We start from the raw sequence: 21,992 nt of genomic DNA, 5'->3' as shown, positions 1-21,992 counted from the left end.
ATGTGTTGCAACATCAAAGCAGGCATGATTTAGTGTTACAGGATGGACAGGTGGAGAATTCAACAGGTGTCAGTTGTGCTTAACAGTATGTAGCTGGGTGGGAGAGAAAATGGTCATTAGTCTTCATCAGTTTAAATATTGGTTTAAGTCTTCTAATGTTTAGCTATCTGTTTTGCCCGTGACTCTTGCAAGGGTGGTACAGAAAGCTCTCTCTACTTAAACAAAACAAATAGGGTAATGGAGTACAATTACTTACAGGAAAGAATTAACTCAAAAGTCATTACACTTACTGTAGTTCAGACAACTCTCTGATATGTCATTTATGCTTTGAGAAGCTTATTACCTTTCTTAGGTTTCATCAGCTCAGCTAATAATGAGATACACAGAAGCAAATTACTTTCTGACCAGAAGTTGTAGGCTGCTCCCTGTTTGAGTTATGTCTGGTCATATACAGACCTGATTAACTATTCCAGCAAAAACAGCTGCTGGCACATGAGTTAAATTCATAATAATTTCCACAGCTACACATTCCTGTATTGTGTAGGTGACAGTTGGTATTATTCAAAGGAAATTTGTGGACCTTGTGGGATAAGGTCTCATCCTCACACTGTTGTGTCCATTTTTACCGCCATCCTGAAGTAACTTTCCCTGGTAATGGGGACATGTTCATATCCCTTCATATATTGTAAAACAAGGCTGAGGTAGTGCAATATATGGAGTTTTGAACTGCTTGTATCTACCCTGTTTTTCCAACAAAATGACCTAATTAAGCTGTTAGTCTGAAATGTAAATCATCATTTTGGTATTGATCAGAAACCGGTTATGTTTTTTTTTGTTAAAATAACATGTCTGCTTGCTTGTTGCCAGGCACTGGATGACCAGAATTAAACAATGTCTGTACCACGTGGAGCTGTCCATGCAAAATGGATAGTAGGGAAAGTAATAGGAACCAAAATGCAGAAAACTGCCAAAGTGAGAGTGACAAGGCTTGTGCTAGATCCTTACTTACTAAAGGTAAAAGCCAGTGAACTTGTCTTGCATGGTAATTTTTGTACTGTGTGGAGGAATGTTTTATTGATTTGACTCTTAGAATTTTTGATAGCTCTTTACAATGCAAACTCTTTAAGAAACTTGCATAACGATTTGGCTGGGGGGATGACTGCAAAAGATGAAAAGCAGTGTGTCGTGAGGATACTTCCATATGGATTATGTGCTAAATGTATTTCTTTGAAGTGCTTTGTTAATGCACTTCATTTGATCTCAGTTGAGAAGGTTTTTGTTGTTTCACACTTAAATTTAATTTTTCATATTGATTTGGAGTATGCTTTGTTTTGGAAACTTGACATTATATTAGTCACTTTTACAGTAAATTTTGTAGCAGTTTTTCTGTATGCATTATTGTAAGCATACTTAATATTTGAATCTGTACTGTGATGTGCTATACAAGCTTTGTATTTATCACTTCTTGTCAATACATTTCAAATAGGGAGCTTAAAATTAGTATTTTCTCCATTTTCAGATAGGGGAAACCGTAGTACGTATAGGTGGAATAACTTGCCTTTGGTGACCAGAAGGTTAAGGATAGAGTCAGGATTAGATAATGGGTCTTGCAGATCCCAGTCTAATACTTTATCCAGTAGAAGAACCTGTAAACTTCTTTCTTAAAAGAAAGATTCTGAATTCTGCCATTCCTATAAGAATAGATACTGAATTTTTTTATGAAAGAAAATGAATTGAGCAAGAAAACTCTCAAATGATAAACTTCAAAATACTGATTTCAGGGCTGATGAATTTTTGACATATTAGGATGAATAAGAATTAATATCAGTTCTTGAAGTGTGAACTGCACAGGCAAGTCATTCAGCTTGGAAGAGCCAAGGCAGCTGTCTTGCTGAAGCAGTGTTGATGTGAAACATCCTAAGGAGAGGAAAGGCTAACACAGCAGAACTAGAGAGCAGAGAGGCCAGTAGGACGTGATGATGCTAGGAAAGGCAATCTATGTTAAGTGAAGAGCTTGTTCTTTTTACCTGTACCCACATGTTCATTATGAACAGCTTTTTGTATTTGGCTTTTTCTTCCCCATCTCCTTTTCTACAGGCTGGGTTGGCAACAACATCCTGACCAGAGGGATTGTCAGGGAAGGGTAGTGCTGTGCTTCTTTGGAAAAACAGTAGAGTGCATAGTTGCATTTCTCTTCATGATCCAAACTGAATCTCATTAAAAAAATAAATAAGACTTCTCCTTAGTGACATTTAGTTTGTTTTATATTAACTATGTATTTGCGAATTGCTTGATTTTGAAATCTAATGCCAAGGTTTCCTTTTTTCCTTCTACAGTTCTTTAACAAACGAAAAACCTATTTTGCCCATGATCCATTGCAGCAGTGTGTTGTTGGAGACATTGTTCTTCTGAAAGCTTTGCCTGAGCGAAGGAGCAAACATGTGAAACACGAACTGGCTGAAATTGTTTTCAAGGTTGGAAATGTCATAGATCCAATAACAGGAAAGCCCTGTGCGGGAACTAGATTCCTTGAAAATCTGTCAGATTCGGAAAATCTGACAGAGGCAGATACTACCTATCTAAGTGAAAAACTTCAGGAACTTAAAGTTTGTTCAACAGACAAATAGCGGGGAAAATATTTAAACAGAGGGCTTTTCAGCTTGTCCCTGTCAGGGGTGTTTGGGGCCCTGCTGTTGTATGTTAAATGTTTCAGTGAAATCTGTAGTCAAAATAAATAATGAATGTAGTTGCTTGTAAGAACAGATGTTACAGATTGATAGGCACCTCAAATCTTTAAATGAAAATACAGAGAAAATGTGAGTTTAGTGTTAACACTTCATTTTATTGCATGTAGTTTTGCCCCAAGCCTCGACAGTTTCAAAAGCCAGCTGCTCACTTGGAATAACTTTTCTGTATTGAGAAAGACAAGAATATAACTGTATGATGTTTAAGTTTGGTGGGAGGGTCATTACATTATTTGATTGTTCTGTATTTCAGGCAGTCTTTTGTGGTTTGGAAGATTAAGTAAGATAATGCTATTAAACCTTTTGAAAGGAAGTGTAGAATTTTTAAACCAGCTACCTGCATGTGTCCTTGTTTCCTCTTACAGTCGCTCATACCACATTGCAGTATCTTCTGACTTCCAAAATCTCTAACAAAACCATGGCCACTTGCCTTTATAATGGCAGTAAGGTGAGAAAAGCTTTGGGTAGCTTAGCATTGTTGCCTTTGTAACCTGTCCAAAGGAAGTATTTCGTTCTGGGAGAGATGAATCTCTTTGAACTGCCAGCGGGAAATAGAAGCTGATGAGAATACAAAGCCAAAAAAGTAGAAGTAAAGACAGTTAGATTTAGTCCCATCAGAAAAGCTAATTAAAACAACATATTTTGGGAGAGATACAGGTACTGATTTGCTTCATCCTTTAATATGAAACTAGAAGGCCATAGCAGTTAATGATTTAAGATCACTTTATCCTGCTACAGCTCTGGGGATTTTGTGTCCTGTCTTCCAGGATGTAAAGCAAACTAAGAGTGTGCAGCTGTTGCAGCAGCCTTGTGTTGCTGACTTTTCATTCAGGTCTAAAGTGGCATCTGCCTCAAAACCTAGCATTTGTGGGAACAGCATTCCATGTCCCTGTACGGAGGGGAGAGTGGTATATTAAAGCTATGAGAAATCCTTTTTGAAGTGTCTACCTATGTCATTGGTCTCTGTTTAAGATCAGAAGCTAAACAATGTGTATCTGAACAGAGTTCCTCTGACCTAAAATATCTATCTTTAAGAAACTAAGCCAGCTTACACTAGCAAGCTATCAGTTGTGTTCTCTTCCATTTTTGGAGTGGTGTAAATCATTTGCCCTTTAACTTCCTTCACCTGCACAAAATCAGTTCCAGCTGCCTGCAGACTGCTAACTATCCAGTTGAACTCTGCCAATTATTTGGGCCAGGAAGAATGAGAAACTTAAATTTTCCTCAGTGCTTCAAACCAAAAAATACTGCCCTTGCATTGCTAATCCTCAAGTACTGTCCTGCATGTCAGATCAATAAGCTGGGATGTCAAGACACCTTGATTCAAATGTCTCTGTGTAAATCAGTAATGTGAACATGGTCTCTGACTTTGAGGAAGTGTCTTAAACATATGGCTGTAGGTTATTCTTGTTGATATGTTTGTTGAAGTAGTTTAGGTTTATGTAAATTACTTAGTAACTGTAGCTGGCTGATTAAGGCCCTCATCGAAGTGGAAGGAAACCTGGGCTCTGACTCCTGCCTGAGTGAATGTAAAATGTGAAACTTCATCCCTAGCAGAGATTGAGAGAAATCAGACCCAGGCCCTGGCTGTAGGAAATACAGTTAAGTGGTATCCAAGCAGGCGGTAAAGGAACTTGACCCTCAGTACTTGGGATATGAGTGTTCTAACAACTAGGCATATAATGTCTATAAGAAATAGAAAAAGTTTCCTGTTTGGTTAATGAGTTGCATCTATGTCTAATTGGGGAAGTAAATCTTCTTTCCCTGTATTTCCTGTGATTTTTCTTGAGTAGCTGTGAAAATGTCTTATTTTTTCTAAGGTTGATTCATCACAGAAGGTTGTCAGTTTTTGTCAGTTTACCGGTAGGCTCTCAGAGGGTTGCTCGAGAACTCAACATGCTGTCAGATCAAAATGTGATTAAATGTACATAGTGTGAAGTGCAACTTGTTTTTAAAAGAATGATGGCAATTGTAGATTAAACTGGTTTTTAAAGAGGCACCACAAACATTGTACTTTACTGATGTTAAAGCACGTTGCAGATGCTAGCTGTCACGGACTGCTGGTATAAAAATCATAAAATGGCAATGGAAACTGCGTATGTGCTGTGTAGAAAGAGAAGGTTTGCTCATTAACTTGTTTTCTATGTTTATTGGCTAGTTGCTTTTAGAACTGACCTTTAACTATTAGCCTAATTATAAGTTTATTCTTAATTTAAAGTTATTTAAGGGTTTGGTGGTAGCACACACAACCAGTTTAGCCAAATTAAATACTGCTGGAGATGGAACAGTGTGAAGAAAACATTTCAACTATGCGTGAGTGAAAAATTTATCTGGGGAATACGAAACAAGTTTTTGCATACGATTCAAAAAATGCTTGGGCTCTTGCTTAGTGTTTTTCAGGCGAGACCCTAAACCAGGGCTGGGGGCACCCCAAGCGCTGAGCAGCCGGGGGAGGGAGGGGGGTCCCGGGCCGGGGCACTCCGCGCATGCGCACCTGTGGCTTCCCCCTCGCGGGGGGCGTGGCCGGGGGACCACCGGCCCCCCACCCCCGGCGGCGGTGCGCCCCTCGCGTCCGGCGGCGGCGCTGCATCATTCACCCCCCCACCCACCCTCCCGGCCCAGGAGGGAGGCGGCCGGAGCAAGATGGCGGCGCGAGTGCTGCTGCGGCGGAGCCTGGCGGGAGCCAGCGCCGTGCCGCGCCTCCCGCCCGGCGGCGGCCTGGCCCTCAGGTGAGCCCTGAGGGGGTGAGGCGGGCGGGAGAGGGCCTCCGAGGGAGGCTGGAGACGGAGCCGATGCCGCCCGCGCCTCAACTCGCCCCGCCGCGTAGAGCCCCCCCCTCCCCTTTTCCTGACGAAATGGCGCCCCGCTCGCCGGGGCAGCTGACGGGCCGGGCCCGCGGCCCTCCCGTGGGGCGGGGAGTGCGACCCGCTCGGACTGTCCTTCAAGGTCATGGGCCCCAAGGCCAGCCCCTTTCCCTCCCTCCCCCAAGTCCGCCCCTGGGTAGGGATGATGGCCGCGCCGCTGACCTGCCGCGCCGCACCCCTCCCCTGCCCCGCTGGGGACGGGGTGCCCGTCACCCCCTGCCGCCTATCCCCTGGGCTCAGGCTGCACGGACACCCCACCCGTGCAGGCAACAGGATACACAGGCACCCCACGGCCATGTATCGCCAGGTTTTGGGGTGCACAGCCACCCTGCACACATGTATTCCTGGTGTAGGGGTATGTGGATGCTCTGCACCCAAATATCCCTCCAGGATCAGGGTGTACAGCTACTCCACATCCCAACTCCGCCAAGCAACAGGGTAGATGGCCACCCTGCATCACACGTCCTCTGGTGTTGGGGTGCATGGCTGCACACACAACAACACCCCTCGGTGTCAGGACGCACAACTGCTTCACACTCACAGTGCCAGGTTGCACCCTTACCCAACATCCGTGTTTCCTCCAGTGTCAGGGTGCGTGACTGCGCACACCAGCATCTTCCTGCCTTCGTGATGCACAGCTACACATGGACCACAGCATGTGTGTGCACCCCTTGGGTGTCAGGGCACCTGTGTTCATACTTCCCTTAGGAGCTGGGATGTGTGTGCACGTGCATACGACCCCCAGGCATCAGGGCACATGCACAAACATCCATCAAGTTTTGGGGTGCAAACATTTGCGTGCCCACATGTCTGATGTGTGAAGGGTCAGACACATGCACGCCTCTTGGGTAGCAAGGGTGCACACACATACACGCACACACATACACAGCTCTCGGGGCACATGTGCACACATGTGTCTTGGGTATAGAGAATAGACATACATGCCTCCTGGGTGTTGGAGACAAGCGCCCAAGCGGGGGTGGATCTACACACATTTTTCCCTCCCTTTCTTTGAAACAGGGAAAGCTGCAGTCTCAAGCCTCAGAATGGGCAGCAGCCCCTGTGCAAGACAAAAGGCATCACTGCAAGCTGTTTAAAACAGGAACGGGGAGAGTTCACAAAAAAACCATCATGATTATTTGTCTCTCTCATTTCAAAGTTTTCTGCAAACAATAATCCTCATAGAAGAGTATTATGAATATTAGTTTGCTAACTCCCTTTAATAAAGGGGAGGAAATGATGATAATTTACAGATCTGAGTTGAAAAAATGAGCACTGCAGGACTGAGATTGAGTTCTGTTTCCTAAAGCCCCATTTGCTGTCCAGCAAGCATTAGTGCTTACTTTAAGGGAGTTTTTTAAAACAACTTGGATTTATTAGGTGGGGTTTACTCCCTATCATCTGGGACAGCTTGTGTTCCTGTGGCACCTGATGTAGATGTGACAACACAGCTGCCATCACCTGTGCCTCACTTCCTTCAGCTGAGATCAGAGATACGTCTACTCCAGGCAGCTGCATACCCTCTATTTTAGCAACAGCCTTACTGTGGAATGCCCTTTTAAATGCTTTTACTCAGGAATAGCTGCTTAGCTTTCAGCACAGTAACATGTTTGTGTGTTTGCCTAGGGCCAAAGAAGGCACCATTTTCAATAAATACACCAATAAGGTATTTACCAATTACTTCTTAACATTGAAGGTCATCTCAGCTGCAGTTGTTCTGGTTGTATTGTTTCTCTGCTATGAAATACTTTTCCTTTCCTCCATCCTGCTTCCACAGGGTGAACCAGTTCATTATGTTATTTTCAGACATTGGGACTAAAAGGTTGATTGTTGAAAAACACTGCTAGTGTGAACTTTTTTTGTATAATAGACAGGCGTGTTCATGAAGATATTTTTCCCGAAGGAAGTTGAGATTTTTGTTCCCCCCCCCTTTTTTTTTTTTTACTTGAATGATTGTTACAAGCTTTTGATATCTGGAAGACAGCTTTATAGCTCGAGATTGATAGCTATCTTTTGGATCTCCTAGTCAGTAATTAAGGGTGAAAAGTTGACTTCTGAGGCAGGAAAAGGTTTAAATTTTCAGCTGTAGTGACACATTTTTAGTATGTCAGAGAAATATTTTAGTATTTCAGCAGAAACCCCATACCAAAAGAGGCAAATTGAAGGAAGTGCTTCTTACGAGAAAGAAGAAAAAACATTTGAACTTGGGGTCCCCTGTCATATATTGTAGAGAATCAGTTAAGTACATCAGCTTTCTTGTGCTTCTGCACAGTTTTTGGTGATTGAGGTGTCTTCTGTCAGCTGGAAAAGAGAAGAATAATTCCTTTAACACATCATTTTAAAAAAGCACAGTTCTCAATTGTAATGTTTTGCGTACTCTGTGATATAAAGGAAAGTGGTATTATTTTGGAAGTGTACTTGCAGAAACTGCAAAAAGATTAGATAAAAAAAGACAGTGAAATTCTTCTGTTTCAGAGAAAGGGAAATTGTGAATGTTGTACAAAGAATGTGGATCTGTACCCCTACACAGTAGAGTTGCCAGAATTTGGAATTGAAATATTTGCAGGCTGTTTGTTTCCTGCCACTTGTAATTTTTTTCAAATTAGACTTTCATTATATTTTTTCACTTGAAAGGTGGCGCTGTTTAACTTTTCCTTTTTTAGAGCTATATTTAAGCAACATAGGAGCATATGGCACTTACTTTCCTATTTACATTGTACGAATTTTTCCTTATGCACACTGTCTTTTTGTTCTTTTTCACTCTTGTCTGTGTACATCAGGACAGACCCAGTCTTTTTGAGCAAAGACACTTGATTAAAAAGAAGATAAATAGGCAGCAAAAGCAGCCATCCACCCATTCCCTGCTATGTGCACAAAAAGTAAAAGTGAATAGTGTATGGTTAACAGTTCAGCTCTGTGTCAGGTAAAATGGTTTGTGGGAGGGTAAATCTCAGTGGGGAAGAAACTGCCTCTACCTTGCTAGGATCAGCGGAAGGTTTTAGTAATAGACGTGTATGTAACTGTGTGTTATGATACTGTTTGCATTAAACTTGTTTGTGCCTATCTTCCCTGTGTTGTGGGCTTTTTCAAGACACGCTCAGTGACAGTATAATGTACTTGTTAATATGTAGGGGACTGGTATCTTCAGCTAGCAGACATCGTGAAGACAGTTGGTTAAAATCGCTATTTGTTCGCAAAGTCGATCCAAGGAAAGATGCTCACTCCAACCTTCTAGCCAAAAGAGAGACCAGCAGTCTGTATAAACTACAGAGTGAGTGATATTTTTATATTTAACATTACCATTTCTTTATTCTGTTCCTGCATTTCTCACCTAATGTTGTTGTTTCAGTTCACAATGTAAAACCAGAATGTCTAGACGCCTACAACAAGCTTTGGTAAGTGTGCGTATTATGGTTTTGCATTTTAGACATGTTGATTTGATCACAAGCTGTTCTGAAAATTGGCAAATATCGTGATTATTTAGAGGGGAGGTGGAAAAATTCCACTTTTACTTTCAGGATATGATGGTAAATAGATCATGTTATTCTTGGAGGGAAATGGCAAAAATTTACTTTACCCAGTTCACACCCGTGCCTTCCCTCTTTTCCTAAGCTGCAATTTAGGATGATGCCTTTTGTGAAAACATTGGTGACATTTGTTGGAACAGCTCTCCCCCTTCCCTTAGTTGTCTTACAATTGCTGCTCCATACGGGTAGATCCTGGAATGCTAGCATGTCCCACTCCAGCTGCCATGTAGCAGTGTGTTGAGGGAGGTTATTGTCTGCGTACAGGAAGGAAAGGGAGAGATCACCGGTAAGTAGAACTACATGCCAGTATTAAATTGAAGTATAACGTTGAGGAGATTTTAAAAACCCAGGGGTTGACTTTCTCTCAGCTCATCTATATCCTTCTACAAAAGTAATGTTACTGAGAACTACTGTTAAAGAGCTATGCAAATCCTTGGATAGGATCTTTGCATTGGGGTGATATCCTCCGAAGGGAGCAGTACTGTTACGGGTTTTCCAAAAAGTTACAGCTTTATAAAATGTATGAATTGGTAAACATTTTAAATTTACTGCTTTAAGGATGACATTGCAGAAATATTAGTCCTATTCTGCCTACATAATCACTCCCCTGTAGCCAGAACAACTGCCTTTTCAAGAACTCTATGTTTAAATTTGGAAACATAGCGAACCTCACACGTTTTGAAACAGCAGTGCTTTCTCACTGACAGTGATCGTCGTCAGTTAAATAAAACATTCTTAGCATAACGATACCCTATTGCAACCAATTTTTTAAGTGTGGTGTATTGGTGAGAACCAGCTGGGCTGGAGGGTGGGGAAGAAGTTCACAACTCCCAGATTATGTCCTCGACTTTGTTATTGGTTGGCTGTACAGCAATGAGTAGGTCGTCTAACATCTCTGTGCCTTCATGTGTTCAGCTTTGAAATGGATCTAGATAACCAAAACTGTTTTCCTTGCTGTACAAACACAGAAATCCACTACAGTAACATTCAATCATAAGGTATTTTTAGCTTTTTTGTTTAAAAAAATAAATACACAGAGAAACACAATTAGAGTTCAACCAGCTTTCTGTTTAAAAGCTTAATATAAACATGTCCAATTATACAGGACGTGGAACCACTTCTCTGTCTTACCTCACAAGCTACCTAAATGTTGAGTGAAAGCAGAGGCTTTTATTTTCAAGGAAAGAGACAACAGCAAAGAAAGAAACTGCTGACAGCAATCAGATGAAGTGTTTGTGGTTAGATTTATTCTTTACAAACCAAAGCAAATTTAAGTATTCCAGGGAAGGAGAAAACTTAAGAATGGTGTAATAAAAAAACTAAGCCTCTCTGAACTTCCCTCCTTCCTCTCCCTAAATTAACGATGAACAGGTTAATTCCGTATTCTGTATGAAATCAGAATAAGGATTAGTCATCATGTATTAATAAAGAAATAATGTAATGAAGACAATTATGAGAGTACTTTATGAATCGCTGTGGTTAAGGACCCCTTCTGAAGAATTAGGAACAGTTATTTTTAAAAAGGAAAAAGACGGTGTTCATAAGGTATTCTGTGGGCATTTTGTTCTATAATTTGCAACAAAATATATTTTAGGGTTATTGTAATAATTTAACATTCCTGTTTAAAGCTGCCTTTCTAGAATCTCCTTTTGCTTTGCAAAAACGAGCTGATGGTGAAACATCCTTGAAAACATACCTGGAGAGTCAGTCTATCATATTATTTACATTATGTAGTGAGAAATCTTGAGGTACAAATTGGTAATGAGATTTGCTCAAGGTTGTCTAGAAAGTCAGTGGCAGAATCAAGAGGAAAACTCATATCTAATGACTCTCAACCCAAGACCAGCCTACTTCCTATTACTTGATACTGTGCAGAGACTCATTGCCTATGAGCCAAACTGAGTAAGAGTGGTAATTATTCAGGGAAAAATATTAAAAGGCAAAGTTCAACCAGACTAATTGACTTATTCATCAAAGTACAGTGCAATGAAAGCTGTCTTAACTGAGTCAGCAATTGGTAAAACGTAATTTCCTACATGCTCATGTAGGAAACTTAATTTCCTACATGCTAATGTAGGCCATTTTTAAAGTTTGAAAAAATGTTAGAAATACTGGAAATAGTCAAACAGAAATTTTGTGTTGGAGGTATTTTTAAGGCAGTTTCACTGTGTGCTTCAATGGGTAAGTTGCCTCAAACTAAGACCACTTTCTGAAATGGTAGAAAGCGGTAAGGCTGCATACTATGAAGTACAGTCATCATTTGATCTATCGAAATACTTACTTTTATTCACTCAGCTCAACAGAATTAATAGCATTGTAACTGGTACAGAAGAGTGTCTTTTCCTATTTTTGTATATTCTACCTCTCTTGATAAAGAAAAGCTTTTCTTGAAGCAAATCACCCATGTAGTTAGGCTGCATTTTCTATAAGTGAGACATCCTGATACTTATTTTCCTAATGTGTTGGATAACCTTTTAGGTGATAGACATAATTTATTGCATCGAAAGAATTCTACCATGCTGTGTATTTGTCATACAGTCTAAGAAATGGTAACACTTACCTTAATTTTTCATAGTGTTGTAGCTATCTTTCCCATGTATAGCAGATTTTTGTATATCAGCTTTCTCTTCTGAAAAGTAGAGCTTGTGAATTTTCATACCATAATGATAAACGTGTGGTGATTTGTTATACATATCAACTGTAGCCTCCCTGAAGGAAATGCAACATAGTGTTTGTATTCCTTGTTTTCAAGTCAAGAGGTGCTGCCAAAGATTCATGAAGAAAAACACTACCCATGTGCACTGGTGGGGACTTGGAACACGTGGTACGGAGAGCAAGATCAGGCTGGTAGGAGATAGAAGTACAACAGAATGTAAAACCATAAAAGTGAAACATGTGCTTGGCAGGTTTCTTCTCTTTAAATCATCTCTGTTGACAGTAAACCTTTAGCAATGTATACAGTGAGGGGGTGTGTGCATCAATTATCACTAGTCATATTAACATTTACAGTGCTTGCTTTTTTTGTTGAGTTTGACAGTAAAGCATTAATTCCTAAAATTTGTCCTATTGTTAATACACTGTAATGTTTTCTGGGTGGTAGATTAACAGTTTTGGGAAATGCTTGTAAAAAGTGGTCCTGTAATATTTTGCGGGCACAGATCATGCTTCTGAATATTTAGGGTAAAGGCAAAGGCTTACAAAGACAGAGTTTATTTTGCATTGGCCAGTATAAAAGCTTTACTCAGACTTTCATGCTGTAATTGCTGTATGGTAATGAAATGTAAATCATTCACGTCATCTGAAAAAATGATTGCATTGTTAACTCAACAATAAGCTAGGCCTTTACTGGAGGAAAGTAAAAATATTTCTGTTCATGTGCATATAAGGATACTGCCTAACTATGCAGATTGCAAATATATTGGAACTAGAAATTACTGAAGAGCTGCTACAGAGGTAACTACAAAGAGTCTAGTGTAGAGAGAAAACCTGAAAAATTTCCTAAGCTCTGGGAAATTGCAGGAATGGGAAGCCACGAAAGCAGAGTGGTGTGCTGATACTTGTTATGTAGTTTGTAATGTAGCTCCATGGTTAGAGCTATGCTAGTATCAATGTCATTGCTTCGTTATTGAAAAATATATTCATGTACACATTAATTTTTCCTGCATTCACAGCATATTGCAATATTGACACTGAACAAATGCGAAGAAATAACAGTAGATAAACCAAACAATGTCTGAGAAACAATTCTAAAAGTTGAAGGGAAATTGGGGAATGAAGGCAATCGAAATGAAAATATCTTAGCCAAGTCTCATTCGTTGCTTTTGTGACATATTAACACAGAGTGTATCTGTAATTGCATCCATAGCCTGCCTTGAAAATGTTACTGCAACAGTTCTAGCAGTGTAATAAAGCAGATTATGGGGTTTTGACTTGTTCAGTACTTGTGCCCAGGCTGTGTTAATATTAGGTCGATATATCAATTTTGCGCTGGGGATAAGACAGCAGAAGCAGGCGCACTGGATGAGGCTACTATCATAGTGAAGTGCCTTACATTAGTCTCCAGTTCGCTCTCCTAGAAGAGGCACAGGACTGCTTTAGAGGAGAGAAAATAGCTTTTGTGACTCTCTGAGGTGAAATATTATTGCCTTGCCATATTAAGTGCTTGTAAATAAATCTTGTTATGATTTATTAAAGGGATTTATTATGATTTATTAAAGAGAGAATGCTTTGAAAAAAATCAAATGTAGATACCTGTTCTGAAATTGTTTTTGTGGGGAAAATCCTAGCAAATGTAACAATTCTAGCATGTTCAGATATTTTCTACTTTCTTTAATGTAATGTTTACCTCAAAAATAACATTTGCATCATTTTTCATGTTCTACAGAAAGCGTGTTGCTCTTTGTGCTTGAGTAATTTACTGAACTAAAAAGTCTACCCCTCTATTGCTCTTAGATGAAATTGGTATAAAATACATTTTTGGAATTAAGTCATCCTCTTAAATTGAATCTCAATTTCAACTACTGTCATGTAAAATCATCACATCTTACTAGCATGGCAACAAAAAGTCCTTTCAGAAATTTCCCTGTTATCTTCAGAGTAGATTGCAAAACTTTCCAAGAGAACCCTTTTCAAAAAATAGATGATTCCATTATTCTTAGAATGTTCAAATGTGTAGTGCTTTCTTAAATGAAAATCTATTTTTAAACCTGTTACCTGATTTATATTTTTGTATAATTCTGTAGTATAAAGAGCATTTTATACTGTGATATTCCATAAGATTTAGCACTGGTCTGTGGCATCCCTGAAAAAGCTTCCTTTTTTCTGTTTCAGTTCATCTATGGAGATATGAGGGAGGCTATCCAGCTCTCAATGAAGTAATGAGTAAACTCCGTCAAAATAAGGTTAAATGCATTGATTTTGTTAGAATTTGTTATTTTACTCAGAAGAGAACAAAGAATAGTGAGAGCAAAAAACTGCACATTTGGATACGTGCTTTTACTTCAATATCTCATCACTTCCTGTACAAACTTAGAAACCTCTTTGGAAAAGGGTTTATTCTCATCTTCAGAAATACTGAGGTTTAATACCTGAATACTTCATGAAGCACACTTGATGCTGTGTACACGTGCCACTTGAAATTTTCAAACATGCCAGGGGAATTTAGATACCTTTACAATTTAAAGGATTGCAATGTCCTAAAACCCTAAGATAGCATTCAAAAAAAAAAAAATCTAAGCCACCATATGGTGTACTGCTTTTTGTTGTTGAAACATAATACACAGTTTGACAGTAATCACATTGTTTTTTAGGAATTCACAGAGTTTCGCAAAGAAAGAGGTAACATGCTTCTCTCGCGCAAGAACCAATTATTGTTGGAGTTTAGTTTCTGGAATGAACCTGTTCCCAGAGAGGGGCCTAATATTTATGAACTGAGATCCTATCAACTTAGAGTAAGTTTAAATTTTTCTTTTTATTTTTTATGCTCTATGCTGTCGTAAAATGTTCAAAGCATGTAAATGGAAAACAGACCTCATCTTAAAAATCTGGTTCTTATCAAAGCTGATGTCTGAGTCATTGTTGCTCTCAAAGTGTGGGGTCCAAAATGAAGGCAGGCTCCAACAAGATACTAATATCTGCAGGGCTGAAAACCCTGTGTTTTCCTTTGAAGGAAACTTCAGGCAAATGACTAAGAAGCAATACAGTAAGTAAACAGAGTAATTACAGCTGATTATAATATGCTTATCACTTGAAGGAAGTTATTTTTGTTAATACATAGTATTTTCCAAACGTAAATATTGTGAAAACTGTCCAAGTATTCTAACTTTCTTTAAACTACGTTTTTAACAGTCTTGTTTTGTTTTTGTAGCCTGGAACAATGATTGAGTGGGGAAATTACTGGTAAGTGTTGCTTTAGCTCTTGCGTTCTCCTATTTGAGAGATGTATGTTTAAAAATCATGAAGTGGAGATGGCAGAATGGTACCAAAGCATTTCAGTCACCCAGTTAATGGCCTGCTTTGGTACTTAGGCAGCTTGTAAGATAGTTCTTTGACCCTTAATTTATCCTTTGAGGAAAGAAAGAGGAATTTTGTGTGCAACCAACCTTGTGGGCTCTGTGGTTTGGCTTTCCTTCACATAACCCTTTTAGTTTGCTGTAATATAGCAGAAACCATTTATTTTCAGCAGAAAGCACTGCTTAGTGAAGGGTGGCAGTTAACTCCTTGGGACTGTGTTGATCTTTCACAACTTTCACTAGAAGCTGACTTACTTTTGGTTTAAATGGGCTAAATCTGGACTCTTTTAATCTTTAAAAGTCAAGTTGCTTCTTGAAAAGCTATTGAGCAGCACGTTCGTATTTTGATACATAGGTTAAAAGCATTTGAGACAGTCTTCTGTTGAGTATATGCTTTTGATTTTGTCTTATTTAAAACCAGTGTAAGTTTCTTTCAATTTACATTCACTGTCCTTGCAATTCTAATGGTTGATAGTTAAACAATTTGGAGTATTTTCAACTATTTTGACAAAGGTGAGGACTCGGATTTTTAGACGTGTCATTGATATAATTTATTTAATTACAGTAATTTGAATAAAGTAAATTGAATTTAGCATTTTTATAAAATAGGCATATCTATAGTGGTAGCCAATCTGTTTTAGAAGATGCAACAGATTTATAGTTAAGAGAAATACTGATCTCATTTACACAGCAAATCATGGAGTGTTGCATAGGACAGCTGCATAGCAAAGGTCTATCTGAATAAACAGGTTGTATTCCACTACCACAAAATCTGTGGTAAATGAGTGTGGCAAAGATGATATGGCTGAGACTCAAGGATTTAGCTTTAGAAGAACCTGCTATAAAAATGGCCTGCCACTTTACACTGTTCCCGCAATTATCTTTATACTGAATCTAACGTTGAATGATAAATGCACAGCCTAGTGAAACTGTAGGCCTCCAATTTTAACTCATTCTGATAAGATGTATAGGTATATTTTAATTATTTAGTGCTGAAAATCAGTGTATTGCAGATTTTTTTCTTATTTTTAATTGCTGAAGTATACTGCAAATGCTGTTTAACATTTTGGCTTCCTTTCAACTCTGTTTTCCTTTCAATTATCACTTATTTCCTACCCAGGTATGCTGTTTTTAATGGCTGCTTTGCTCTTCTGTAGGGCTCGTGCAATTCGTTTCCGACAGGATAATAATGAAGCAGTTGGAGGATTTTTCTCACAAATTGGACAGCTGTATATGGTTCATCACCTTTGGGGTAAATTTGTGTTCTCTGCTTTTTTCTCACTGAATCAGTCCCTAACAGACTGTTGACTTTGCCTAGGAGACAAGGTTTTTACAAAAGGCAAAGGAATGTCTTAAAAGGGTTTTTTTTGTTTTACATCAACAGTGTGATTTTCTTAATTTTTGTGTAGGTAACTTTATTCTTCAAACAAGCAAGCAGAAGTGAACATTTCATGTTTTATTCTGTTTCCATCAACAGTTTCTCATGGCCCTTTCTTTTTAGGGACTACTTGTTTGCTTTCAATAACATAAGCATGACAAGCCATGTCCTGCCATCTCTTTTCTCGATCCCCATTCATGCTGAAGTCAGGTTTTTACAGTTTAGTTTCAAGCATCACATACACCACACCTACAAAAAGGAAAGTCAAGCATTTATTTACGTTACTGCATCATGGTATTTTGGCTTTCTCTGCATGTTAGTCTCCACAAATGCTTAGCTGCTTTTCACATGTTAGGATTGTTTCAACTTGAAGAAATTCATTGTCTAATATTTATTTTAGAAAATATGCAGTGTTATCTTCATATCTCGACAATTCAGAATATTACATGCCAGCATTAGAAATTTGACGCCACTCATGTAGAACTGTACTCTGTTGCATTATCTGTCTTACCTGTGTCTAAGCATTCTCTCTCTTCCTCGGTTCCTTCTGCTTGCGTTGGTTTGGGAGCTTTTCCTTTTTGTGGAGAAGAACAACTGACTTTTTTCCTTCCCAGTGTTTGCAGCCTCCTAATTACGCACTAGAATACTTTTAAGGGAGCTGTTCATGTGTAGGAGGAAAAGGAGTTACTTCTAAGCTTTGTGCTTGTTGTTTTCCCTCACCAGCTTACAGAGATCTCCAAACCAGAGAAGATATAAGGAACGCTGCATGGCATAAACCTGGTTGGGATGAACTAGTCTATTACACAGGTAACCTATTAACTTCATTGGAATGCTGGAGGTAGACTTTTGTGCGTGCCATCATTTTTGTTCTTCAGTACATTGCACAATGATAAAAAGTTTTGCACCTCTGGTGTGTGTGTGTGTCTGTGTGTCAGTTTTTCTACTGTAAGGGAAAGGAGGGACATTTCACTAAGCTGTAAAGTGAATTTTGCAATCGATCGTACAAACTTGGAAAAGTTGCCTAATTGCTAAAAAATTGCTACATTAATAGTAAATTTTTATACAAGCACCTCTCCCGTAGAAGGAACAGATTTGTGTAAATGCTTAAGTTTGTGTCCAAAAATTTAGGGCACCAATAGTGAAATGTATCTTTATATTACGTTACTACCTCTAATATTTCATGAAATACGGGAGCCTTGTTAAATGCATTCCTTTGAAAAGGGAATTTAGACTTTGGAACTAGAAGCCAGGAGGTCTTTGAGATCAAAGATAGCTTTCATAACAAAACTCACAAAAGTATGCTAAGCATGTCAGATTTTGGTTCCATAGGGTACATTTCAAAGGAAGTATACCAGAAAAATGTAAGATAACTTTCATTATGGTGAAAAGGAATAGAAATATTTGTCTTCAAAGGAGCAGACAGATTATACTAAAAAATCACTTGTCCTCAAAACTACTATGCTTCAGTTACAGGAATGTTGGTGGTTACTGATGACTTGGCATGCACTAGCTAGGAGAGTAATTTGAAGACAGTAATATCTGTTCAAACTGAGTGTGCAGAACTGCTAATGATCTCTGTTAGTGAAATTAAACCCTGTCTCAATTTTTTTCAGTGCCCCTTATTCAGGAAATGGAATCCAGAATCATGATACCATTGAAGATTTCTCCGCTTCAGTAAAGTCACTGATTTACTTGTGCCTACATAGATAAAATGACAAGTATTTGTCTTAAATTAATTTATGGTATACATTGTATATCATAGTCTGGAATATAAAAGTACTGTATTGAGCTTATAAAAGAGACCTCTTTTCTTCAGAATCTAATGACCTTTTGCTCTTAGGATTGTACCAGGAAAAAAAGAAATTGGTTAAAAGATTGGTTAATTGAAAACAAGTACAAAGACATACATGAGTTCCTCTGTGAGACAGCTCCTCAGGTTAGGTATGGCATACAGTATTTAATATCTTCTGCTACATAGGCAATGCCCAGTGTTCAGTAACAGCAACAGAATGGAGCATTACAGTTGCTGTGGACTTTGCGTAGCATTATAATGACTGCAGATTTTAAAAACAAATGTGGGAGTTCTGAAATTAGAAGCTCTGAAGCCCTCAGGCAGCTCTGAAATACACCTAGCTGTTCCAGCAGGCCTGAAATCAGTAAGTAGCTCTAAATTAACAAATAGGCAGTCATTAATAGAGGATAATACTGTTTGTCAGGTGATAGCTTATGGACAGAGAATAGGGCATTCTGTTTTGCAAGGACTTTGAAGCCTGTTGAAACTAATCACACGTTTGTGTACACCTGAAATTAATTTTGTGCAGTATGACCTACGGTTTTCAAAGAGGTACTGACAAGACGTGGTTGTCTGAACGTTCTGCAGGGAATCGAGTTCAGTTAAGTACATTTATCTCTACAAAAAACTTGGAAGTCTAGGAAAAGGGGTTTAATTTAATAAGCAACCATGACTTCAGACATATGCTTGGTCGGGTGTTTCACTAACTGTACAGTAGGTACGTATGAATTGATGTGTGAAACTGGCGCATGTTGACTCAATAGGATTGGCATAAAGCGGTGTACCATTACGTCCAGTTCTATTTTGGTTTCACTTTTAGACTAGAATATATCAACACTTTCGGTGTCTGCAATGATATGAACATCCTGTAAGTGAAAATAATATTCTCTCTTTGAAGTGGCTACAAGAATCAGTGTAACATACAGAATGTACAAATCAGTTACTGAATGTCCAGTTTGAACATTTCAATGAGTTTTCAGGAAGAACATGTCAGTCAATAAAATCCTTTTAATTTTCACATTTTACTGGCACCTTATATGTATTGCACCACCTGTGTTTTCTCTCATCTTGCAGTGTTTATTATGGCAAATTTGAATAATTGCATAGAATATTTCAGCTTAGTTAGCCAATATCACTTCTTTGTGTCAGGGACAGCATTTCCCAGTATTCTGCTCTCCTTCTCCAAAATGAGTTTACAATATCTCCATTACATCCCAGTTTGCTAAGTGTTCTAGAAGTCATAAGTGCTGTGGTGATAAATGCAAAATATTTTTCCTTTCGATTTTTCTCCACAAATTATGTTTAATTTTTCAGGTCTGATTTCTTCTTTTCTTCCCATGTGAAATACACTGCACTCTTGCCTTTGCTTGAATTTCATCTTGAACAAAGTCAATATTTGATCTGATTCTTGACTGTTTTATATTTTCCTCCTGTTGTTAACTGATTATGGGATTTTACTGAGCAAAATTCTGTACTGTACTAGCTTACAGTTCTCAGTTTGGCTTACTCAGTGGCCAAGTATCTGATTTCAGCTGTTCCTTCGTGTATATCAGTCACGAGCAGTACTATCATTTGGGGCTGTCATTTTTCCAGACATTTTGGGACTACTGGTTAGCTGCAAAAGGAGAAAAAGGATGACAATATCAGCTTCCAGTCCTTGTTATTTCTCCCAGTATCCTCCCATGTTTCTTGTTCCTAGAGAATTGTTCTTGTAACTTACCCCTCATAACCAGCAATCTCAGTCAGAGACAAAAGGCAAAAAACATTTTTGGAGTTACAGGATTTTGTGGGTTCTGATGCAATCGGTGTTTCTTACCTCCAGCCGGGAGCACTAGGAATTAAATTCAGTCAGGCAGAGCTCTTGTTGTTTAAGGACCATGAAGTTTTGCATGAATAAGAAATCTAAGGAATAACTGGATGCTCTGCAGGGTGACATCATACGGCACAAGTCTCTCCAGTCTTTATACACTACCTGTGATCTGAATTCCCACTAGTGGTGTTGTAATGTATTATGAATGTGCCTCCTGTCGTTCTGAGCTTCAAACTTGTGCTCTGGCTGTCATCAGGGAGAGATTAGTTCCTGTTATTTTAGTTACAGATAACTATGTAAACTCACTGAACGTAACACAGTAGATAAATAAGAAATGCCAATCTTTCCCTGCTTCCCTTTGCCTGAGCCCTTTCTGAAGTTGGTTTTCCCCTGTTGTGAACACTTGTGGTTTTCCCCCTTAATTTCATGGCCAAGTCTGCCTTCTTCCTTTGACTAGCAATACTTCAGCTTTTCTTAGAGCAGAATTTGTAGAGTCCAGAACTGAAGTCACTTTCCAGTGGTTGGAAAGTGGGGAACAATGCCTGGAAGGGTCTCTGGTAATTATCAATTCTTGTTCCACTGTAATGAAGATGCAATTAAAACTCAAGTTTAGTTGTCCTGTAGTCTTCCTAGAAAAGACTGCAAACTGTTCTTTTAAGTCCCCTTATGCAAATGGAATATATAACTTAAAGCAATTCTGCCTCACTGAATAATCACATTAAAATAAAAGGCTTTCGATGAAGCGGTGAGCCTCCCCGTGCTCTTAGGAGACCCACCTGAAGACCAGATATTACTTGCCTAACGTGTGCTACTCTCCAGACTTTGCTCTACTGTGATGGCATATGTTCAGGTAAATCGGTAGTTTGGTTGTAACATTGAAACTTCCCTCACGCTGCTGTATTCCCTCCTATTATTTTGCAGTATTTTGCAGACAAAAGAGCTTAGCCACTCACAAAGCTAAGTAATCCTTTTGGTACCTCCTGGACTAGGGGTCAGGCTTGATATTTGCCCAGTGGAAGGGGGGTGGTATTTTTTTTCAAACCGGTCAGACCTAAAGAGCTCTTGTGAAACCATTGGCACAACGCCATGTTTCCATAGCACTGAGACGGGCAGAAGATACTGCTGTGAATGTTAACATCTCTGTGGCACAGAGCCTCCTGCAGAGTCTTCTGACTGTGGCATTAGTGAAATTACATATACTTGAAGCGTGTCACAATGTTTGTAGTATCAGGGCCTGTACCTATAGCTGATTAGCTGGATGTTAGATTTTATTTTTTTTTTAGTGGCCTTTTAATTCAATAGAAAACTGCAGCAAATAGAAACACTTCTGCTTCCTAACTCTAGGATCTCAGAGGAACGCACTGAATGGGAGCAGAAAGAGTTTATACTTGTTCTACTCATGCAGTCTTGACTAAACAAAAGCATGATTGTACATGAGCTGCCCTTGGAGCCGGCTGAGAATTTTCTCAGGAAGAATTTAAAAGAGATCATCTTTAATACTCCCAGAAGAGTTCTGGTGAGCAGCCTGCCAACTATTGTCTGTTTTGGCTTTTGTGAAGTGTTTTAAATTCTGTATACAGATATTCAGTATAGCTGTTTATATGTCTGCCTTTCTCTAAAAAGCCATCAGAAGTCTGTTTCTGGATTTTTCTTTTAAACCTTCTACTGCTCTAGTATTTAAATGCTGTTGTAACTTCAAGCAATTATTGCCTCATTTTTTTTGCCAAAAACATTAGATGGCATCACTGAGAGCTGCCATTCGTCACTGTCTGGGGCTTTGTTAACACCTCTTTCCACTACATCCTTTCTGATGATGTCACAGAGTGGACAGAACCAGTATTTATTTTAATTGTTGGTGATGCTTAA

General features: G+C 39.0%; 2 protein-coding genes across 4 annotated transcripts in view; both read left to right on the top strand.

Moving 5' to 3' along the window:
* The window catches only part of MRPS17 (mitochondrial ribosomal protein S17), a 322,974-nt gene extending 319,898 nt beyond the window's left edge, over positions 1–3,076 (top strand). For both annotated transcript variants that reach the window (XM_075168841.1, XM_075168840.1), the window contains exons 2-3: positions 868–1,014; positions 2,337–3,076. In XM_075168841.1, coding sequence (XP_075024942.1) covers positions 892–1,014; positions 2,337–2,627 — 414 coding nt within the window. In that variant the 5' untranslated portion in view covers positions 868–891 and the 3' untranslated portion in view covers positions 2,628–3,076. The remainder of the gene's footprint in view (positions 1–867; positions 1,015–2,336) is intronic.
* Positions 3,077–3,109: 33 nt separating this feature from the next.
* On the top strand, positions 3,110–19,334 carry NIPSNAP2 (nipsnap homolog 2). 2 transcript variants are annotated; one of them, XM_075168838.1, is made up of 10 exons: positions 3,110–3,192; positions 8,740–8,879; positions 8,958–9,003; positions 11,888–11,982; positions 13,966–14,036; positions 14,445–14,585; positions 15,002–15,033; positions 16,304–16,398; positions 17,248–17,331; positions 18,138–19,334. In XM_075168838.1, exons 1-10 carry the CDS (start codon positions 3,182–3,184, stop codon positions 18,200–18,202), a joined length of 780 nt encoding a protein of 259 aa, XP_075024939.1. In that variant the 5' UTR covers positions 3,110–3,181; the 3' UTR covers positions 18,203–19,334. The 2 variants fall into 2 exon arrangements, with proteins under 2 accessions (XP_075024939.1, XP_075024938.1); XM_075168837.1 differs by lacking the exon at positions 3,110–3,192 and adding an exon at positions 5,213–5,473.
* The last annotated feature ends 2,658 nt before the right edge of the window (positions 19,335–21,992 follow it).

This window comes from Calonectris borealis, chromosome 19 (assembly GCF_964195595.1).
Source record: "Calonectris borealis chromosome 19, bCalBor7.hap1.2, whole genome shotgun sequence".
NCBI classification, from domain to species: Eukaryota; Metazoa; Chordata; class Aves; order Procellariiformes; family Procellariidae; genus Calonectris; species Calonectris borealis.
The sequence above is the reverse complement of the archived record's forward strand: the minus strand, read 5'-3'. Positions and strand labels throughout refer to the sequence as shown.